The sequence below is a fragment of the Protomyctophum bolini genome, assembly GCF_963924005.1.
Source record: "Protomyctophum bolini genome assembly, chromosome: 4".
Taxonomy (NCBI): domain Eukaryota; kingdom Metazoa; phylum Chordata; class Actinopteri; order Myctophiformes; family Myctophidae; genus Protomyctophum; species Protomyctophum bolini.
The window spans coordinates 19,982,286-19,990,372 of record NC_137865.1 but is presented as its reverse complement, the minus strand read 5'-3'; the positions used below and the strand labels follow the sequence as shown (position 1 = coordinate 19,990,372).

The 8,087-nt window shown below is 44.1% G+C and overlaps 1 protein-coding gene across 1 annotated transcript in view; it reads right to left on the bottom strand.

Annotated features, from left to right (window-relative positions):
* Positions 1-5,015: 5,015 nt before the first annotated feature.
* The window catches only part of igf2b (insulin-like growth factor 2b), a 5,558-nt gene continuing 2,486 nt past the window's right edge, over positions 5,016-8,087 (bottom strand). Inside the window, exons 3-4 of the mRNA XM_080761015.1 lie at positions 7,084-7,268; positions 5,016-5,399 (exon numbers count right to left, since the gene is read on the bottom strand). Of these exons, the coding sequence (XP_080617141.1) occupies positions 5,166-5,399; positions 7,084-7,268 (419 nt within the window). The 3' untranslated portion in view covers positions 5,016-5,165. The remainder of the gene's footprint in view (positions 5,400-7,083; positions 7,269-8,087) is intronic.

Genomic DNA, 8,087 nt, shown 5'->3' with positions numbered 1-8,087 from the left:
GCATTTGCTTCCGTTCATACAGTCTCAGAGATAAACTAACACCCGAGATTTGGCAGCACACACCTCTGACGAAGTGTTTTTCTCTGTTGGAGGGACATGGACTCCTTAGTGAGGCAATAATGTTTCATGAGACAGGCAAAGGTAATTGAGCAGTTTATGGCCATAAAACACAGGACACGTTTTAGTTATAGCAGCACCGCTCACAATGGCAGTCTAGCAGCTTGTCCCCTCAACCTCATCCCAGCACCAAACACATGTGCATCAAATCACTGTGAGGCAGAATTTCATGCTGAGGCCAAAGGAAATGAGGATTGTGGCTCCACTTCTCCAGTTCAAACTCTTTGATAGAACATGAAAACGGTGCTGACAGACTTGGGTTGCACTGAGATAACCCCATGCGTGCAAAAATCGATTCCATTCCGGGGCGAGGGGACACGCGAAGATGCCATGCTGTGATCTGCCCAGTAACAGTGTGGGTGGGTATGAGACTATACGAGTACATTTTAAACTTAGCCTACAGCTTGATGATCCATGTGGGCTGCCAGCCTCACAGATTTGAGAGATAGATAGATAGATAGATAGATAGATAGATAGATAGATAGATAGATAGATAGAGATCAAAACAGAGGATTTACTGTGTACCGTGTAAGCTTATTGCAGACAGAGAGAGGGAGGGGGTGAGTGAGGGGGAGAGGGAGGAGAGCTACTAAAAGCAGCCAGGAGATTCTCTGTGACTCCCAGAGAGATGTTAAATCATTTAACAGCGCATGACGTTTAAATGATATAAAAAGATTTTCAAAAAGGGTTCCAAAGCGCAGCATTCCTCCATTCGTTCCAACATCCACACGTGAAATCTACACACCCGGGGTGCTTGGGGGACGTACAGGCAGGTGTACACACCCGGGGTGCTTGGGGGACGTACAGGCAGGTGTACACACATGACAGAGAAGTCAGAAATCTAAAATAAATCTTTAAGATGCCGGATGTTTCTTGATAAAATGATTTTTTTCTTCTTTTTCTTTTATTGATATTAAAAATGAAAGTACATGAATTGTGCATTTCGGACGTTCTAGCGTGCAGAGGTTAAAAATCAATAAAATACACACAGGCTGAGTGGGCTACTGACATAGAAAACATACAAAAAAAGTTGCCATTTTGCTTGGCAGGAATTCCCTTCATATTCAGCGAAAAAAGAAGTGGTTGTCTTCAACGCCATTCAAAAAGAAACACTAGAGTAGCCTGTTCCAACATTACAATAGTGAATGCAGTCCTAGCAGGAAAACATATAGAATAAAAAATAGAAAAGAAAAAAAGGTTTTTGTCACTGTCTGGAGATGAGATTACCATCAGAGGGGAACCTCATTTAATAATTAATAATAATAATACAATTAATAATAATAATAATAATAATAATAATTGCACTGCTTTGTTACACAACTGAAGTGGAATATAATCAGAGACAGGACATATAGGCAATAGGGAACGGAGTAATATTACCAACGACTTAAATTAGTCCCAAATTAGTCCAGAAAATAGCCAACCTACAAGCGTAGATTGACAATATTTTCACAGAACCTAATCCCCGTCCCCCAGAATAGGGTTCCAGTGGTTTAGTATTGGCTCCGTTCTTCACCGCAGAGCTGGAGCTGCAGGATGGTCCATTAAGTCTCCATTTTCCATGGGTGGTGTTGCACAATGTGAGGACGCGACAACATGTCAGACAATGGTGACCATGTTTGTGACACAGTGGTTTGTCATGTTGTGGAGAGCTGTATCATTGTGACGGTGTGCGTGGGTGGGTAGCGAGCTCACGTCCTTCCACTCAGCCAACACTTTCACTCCCCCCTATATACTCCTCCCAGGCATAGACCAAGAGAGGCGGTTGGCCTTTTTTTCCTGAGTGTTTTTGACTGATTCAAACAGTGTTCAGTGTGATAGTAATAGTCCTTCATCGAATACATAACAGACACACGTTGCGGAGGTGGAAGCGAGATTCGTAAAGCGTGATAACCCCTCACCACCACCTCAGTCAGTACCCGATGCAAACGCAAATGGGGGACACTGGATGAGATCTGGGGAGTTCAAACAAGAGGGGTTGGGAGAGAGACGCAGAGACAAGACAGACACAGAGAAAGAGAGATGGAGAGAGAGAAAAAGACAGAGAGGGAGAGAGCAAGAAAGAGGGAGCGAGAGAGAGATAGAGAGAGAAGAGGGGTTGCTGGGGAGGGCAGTGAACAACAATATGCTCTCCATAATGGACAGTGACCATTCGTTGACCTTTGATGGTTAGTAGCATCATTGTGACATCATTATCTCCAATTAGGGCACCCACACAATGACTAACTGATGTCACTCTGAAACTACACAAAGACTGACAGGGCGAATTGTGGCTGCGAGAGCCGCCCGTACAACCACAGAATCAATGGCACTGGCACGTTTAGTCAACATGATAAGACACAGTTGTACACTTAAAAAGACATGATTTAATGAAGGTCTGATCATTCCCCCGCCATCAATACTAAAGTGGCTTCAAAAAACACAGTGGGTCGTGTACAATCAATGCAATGCTGAACAGTATAATTATCTGATAATTAAAACAAAACAAAAACAAAAATGTAATTCATGGACGTTTTCTTTTTGAAGGACAACTTTAGTTTTTTTTTCAACCGGTTGTCATTAGAGAACGTAAAAGATGTGCGATAATTCTTTTGCTGCTTTCTTTCGTGCCCCTTCAGGGGGGTGGGGGCATTCGAACATGGGGCTAAATACGTATTTTTTAACAAAATTTGATGGCAATTTCTTTATTATTATTTACTAAAGTCCTATTAGACCCCAGGAAATTACATCTGGCCACAAAATATCACAGGATCTACTGAATGTGAAGGGGGTACAATACATATCAGTTTGTCACCTCCCCCTTCACATTCAATAGATCCCGTGATATTTTTTGGCCAGATGTAATTTCCTGGGGTCTAATAGGACTATAGTAAATAGTATTTAGCCCCATGTTCGAATGCCCCCGCCCCCCCCCCTGTAAAAAGAGCTAAAATCACTAAAACGAAAGAAAGCAGCAAATGAAAAAAAATAAACCTTTCATTGAACATGAACCTTGGTTGAAAAAAAACAAAAGTTGTCCTTTAACAGATAACCCTGGCAGGCTTCTGAGAATCCATGCAGACCAGCGTATTCAGAATATGTGCCTATTTTCTGTGACATAACATGCCTAAGCAATCCAGGCTATTTCTGCTGTTAAAATATTAATTGAAAGTAACTGTGGCCAAAAAAAAAGAAAAAAGGAAATATTTTTGGTACAAAGCATCTACAAAAAAGCATTACAACTCCAATTGGAAAAAGAGAGATCATACAAAATAAATCCATCAGTTGAGCATCAGTGCTACGTATATTATTTGGACCAATTTTTCATATATATATTTTTTATAACAAAATAAATAATGCCTTTATACAGTGCCCTTATTTGTATTTCAACAAACAAAAAACAAAAAAGCTTGGCGGCTCATTATGCAAGATACAGCTCAGACTAAAAGGAAATATAACATGACGTCCCTGGAAACTAATTATATATCTAAATATATTTATATATATTTATATATATATTCAAGTATTTGTTTTCAGGCAAAAAGCATTGTGAATACTACTGATATACAATAAAAAATAAAAATGTTAGTTGACATTATTGCTGTTTTTTCCCTTTGAATTGAAATTTTGTGCCTTTCTTTAGAACTGTAAAATAAAACATCATAACAGTAACCATGGAAACAAAATCAAGAAAATAACTAAAACAGGAATGTCACGGTACCAGAAACTGACAGGGTTTTCCTTTTTTTCCTTGAAAACATTGATATGAAAAAAAAGAAGACAAAATAAAATATAATCATAATTATCCCACTCGCACTGTGTCCATAACATGCCACTTCCTGTCAAGAGCAGTTCTGCAAAAGCCGCGTTGGCAAAACAAACAGGAAGTACTGTCCCAAAAACTGTAGCACTGTCCCATGAATCCAGGCGGCCCGCGGTGCCCGTTATGTATCCCCACACAGGAGCCCACCTCCGGCGTCCTCAAGAGGTACAGGAGGGAAGGAGCAGGGACTGGATCTCATGTCCCCCTTGCCACTTTACACTATGGCAAGCTAGTGATGAGCAGCCGCTAGCACAAGCCGTTAGCCAGAATCGCTAACACAGCCCATGTCTTGTCAGTGACACTTCCCCCTTTTACATTGCCACTGCCAGGAGCTCCCCCATATCCGTTATTTTCCTCTTTTTTTTCTCTTCTTCTTAAAGTCACACTTTCCTTAAAACGGAAAGTTTTAATATTTCATTCAAAGAAAAAAAAACGTGCTTTTCAACCTCTTCTTTGAGTCCATTCCCAAAGCTAGCACCATGACATTTTTTTAAGCTACACGTTCATTGTTCATAAAAAAATAGTGCCTTTTTTTTTTCTTTACTTTGACGTAATCCGTGGCAATGTGCAATTTTGCAGACTCTTTTCTGCTTTTTGTTTGTGATTAAAAGGTGCTGGAACAGGAATCTAATTTTACAAAATAATTCCTTACAGTGTGGAAGTCCCTTTATAGTTAGAGGTGCAAACTAATAAGAAAAAGAACTAACAGAGATTTTTCTTTTTGCCTCAGGAAAGTGTTGTGGAATGGATTCTTTCATGCAAGCTGCTCTTCACTTTCTCGTCGTCTTCCGGGAGGACAAAAAAACACACCAAAAAAAAATCAACATTCCGCCGGGTGTCGCAAAGCCATAGATCTCTTTTCTCCTTTTCCTCTTTCTCTTTAACTTAAGGATCCACCTGAATTGCATTCAGCCAAATTGTTAACTTTTTGTTCATCGTTTGTGTGTGTGCCTTTTGTGTCAGTGAATGAAAGAGAGAGGGAATGAAAGACTTGAGACGGAAGAATGTGAATGCATGCCGGGCGGGGAGGGGAGGGGGGCATTAGAGGGGGGCAGAAGGTCAAGAAGTAGTGGACGAGAGCAGGGGTTGGGTGGGGCGGGGGGGAGGCAGGGATCGGTGGGCTCGGACAGGGCAGGGGAGGTCAGAGAGGACTGCCACAGAAATGACGTCAGAGACAAAGCTATAATCCCCTAGTCTTTTTTCTCCTTCCTCCAAACTTGTCTGTGCAAAGGGCTGGCGGTGGGGCTCATTTGTTTTTAACGTCCGTGGGGAGCACGACCGGGGGCAGCGCGCTGGTCAGCCGGATCAGAGACCTGTGCTCCTCCGCCTCCTCCTGGGCTATGACTTTGTCCGCCAGCCTCCGAAACCTCTTGGCCCTCAGGATGGCGGGGACCCCCCTCCGGAGTCTCTGGGCCGCCTTCCTCTGCCACACTTCGTATTTGGAATACCTCACGGTCACATGAGGCTTCCTTGGGACTTCCTGCAGAAGAGGGGGGGAATAGGAAGAGGATGAGATACGGTATCGCTTGTCATGACAAATGGGGGGCGAAACCCTCTTTATGTAGCAAAAATAATAATAAGAAAGAAAAAACAGCCCATTGTTGCAGTAAAGAGACATGGGAGAAATGGAAATCAAGACGTCTTTCTGGGACCGGCAAATCATGCAGAGCGCCACAACAGACGTGTCTCGCCCCTGACTCGTCCCTGTTTTGATTTTCCCTTGCTGAAAGACGCTGTCAACAAGTGCTCCAGACTTTTTAACATACGGTCAAAAGGGAAAGGCGGTCACTCCCATCGTATAAGGAGCGAGTCATTGTTTGCCTGACTAGCCACTAAATACTACCCCCCCCCCCCAGACAGACATGCACGCACGCACGTGCACACACACACACACACACACACACACACACACACACACACACACACACACACACACACACACACACACACACACACACACACACACACACACACACACGCACATGCACACGCACACACAGAGAGATCCAACCAGATAACTTACAAACACGTTCTTCCTCTGAAACCTATACACAACAAACTCTTTCAACCGGCGTTCTCTGTTGCACTGTGCGAGCGCCAGGGAAGAAGGAGAAAAAGCCTGTGTGTGTGTGTGGGAGTGGTGGTGGCTGGGCTAGAATTTATGCGTGAGTAGCCAGTGCTCCATGTGAATGGCTTGTTTTGGTTCTGCCACTTGAAGAGTGTTTATCCTCCTTCATTCATTCACTCCAGGACCGCTCAATAGCCTAGGAACAGCTGGCCCTCAGAGCAGGATGTACCCATCAACTCGCTCCCCTGCCCGGACCAACTGGGGACATGTCGCAACTGGGGACATGTCTCAACTAATTCCCCAGCAGGCTCTCTCTCTTTCTTCATGAGAGAGATGGGATTTCTTGGCCATACCCACAGTCACGTATCTCTTTTTTGTTTGTTCGTTCATTTATGTCCTTCAAATTTTCAAAAGATAAGAATAGCAGCTTTGACGTTAAAAAAAGAGAAAGAAGATGAAAGCATAAAGGGCGAGAATCCATTCAGGCGGGCCTGGAGCGCGGCCACTGCTACAGTACGTCTTGTGCCTCCAGTGAAAAGGCATAGTGCTTTGAAGATCTCCATGCATGTTTGTAACAAAAGAGGTTCTAATAGCCAGCTGAGGTGATTCTGACCACATGGGCTCTAAATGCATGCCAGTTTTCGGAGTGTTTAGTGTTCCGTGACTAATAATCACACACTCAGAAGAACTCACTGTTTCACACACACATGCACACACACATGCGCACACACACACACACACACACACACACACACACACACACACACACACACACACACACACACACACACACACACACACACACACACACACACACACGTCCCTGAGTGTGACCCTGCCTCCCAACTCTAAAAGTACCTGAATACATACTTTTTCCGCAACGGTCAGCACTTTGCACGGAAGATACTTGCTTACCATTGAGCATTTTAACGAGATAAACCTGTCCTCACGTGGGACTTTCAGTCTGTTCTCACAGACAGGTGCATGGGGGCAAAGCGCAGCACAGAACTGTGATATGGGCGATGGCAGGACAGATAGATTAGAACTCAAGGTTTCCCATACTGGCGTTATGTTGTTGTTTATTGCTGAGACGTACCTGCTTTAGTGCGGGCATCACTGTGTGTATGACCTGTAGAGAGGTGGCCGACACGTCCCTCTCTGACTTGGCGGGTTTGGCGCAGTACTGCTCCAGCAGGGCGAGGTCACAGCTACGGAAACAACACTCCTCCACGATGCCACGGTTCTGGGAGCGTCGATTGCTAGCTCTGCTGGTTGGTCGACCTGAAGGGCACCACGAGAGACAATCCATTAGGAGGAGGAAATCGGAATCAAGACTCATCAAGAGCACACAGCACATTCTGTCAGCAAATTCATAATCAATGTTGTCTTTCTTTGGCCAGTGAGTGGATCATTTGGACGACCATTATATGAATAAATATAGATAAATGTAAATCTATGGCTCGTTGCAAGAAAGATTTTTGTTTGTGAGGAAGAGTAATCTGTTTTGGGGAATAGCCTGGGAGTCCTTTCTTGAGTAAAATGCACAGGTAAACAAAAGGACCTGTGGCACACAGCCACACACCCTGGGGGGAAATGACAGGGACACAGACAGACAGACAGACAGACAGAGACAGATGTGAGACAGCCGCACTTTGGATGAGCAAATACCTAAAATGGACACTCTCCTGTGACCTTGCCCTTTGCCAACTCAGCAGAGATAAACAGAATGAAGAGAGAGAGAGAGAGAGAGAGAGAGAGAGAGAGAGAGGGGGGGGGGGGGGGCAGAGGGAGATAATGACATTGAAAGAAAGAGAAGAAAAAGACACAAAGAGAGGGTGAGTGAGGGTCAAAACTCAAAACATGAGGAAAAATAGGAAGAGTGGGGGGAAAAATCTGAAAAGGTGAGGGGGCAGTGAGACTGGAAGAGGAAGAGGTATTATAACGTATAGGAGAACAAGGTGAGGGGGTGGATGGTTAAGACATTGCACAGGGGAACACTATCCACGATCAATAAGGCCTTGTTTGAAGCCCCACACAATGTTGCAGAAATCTCATGAGAGGGCAGGCCAGATTTGATTGCATGCAGGAAGAGGAACATGA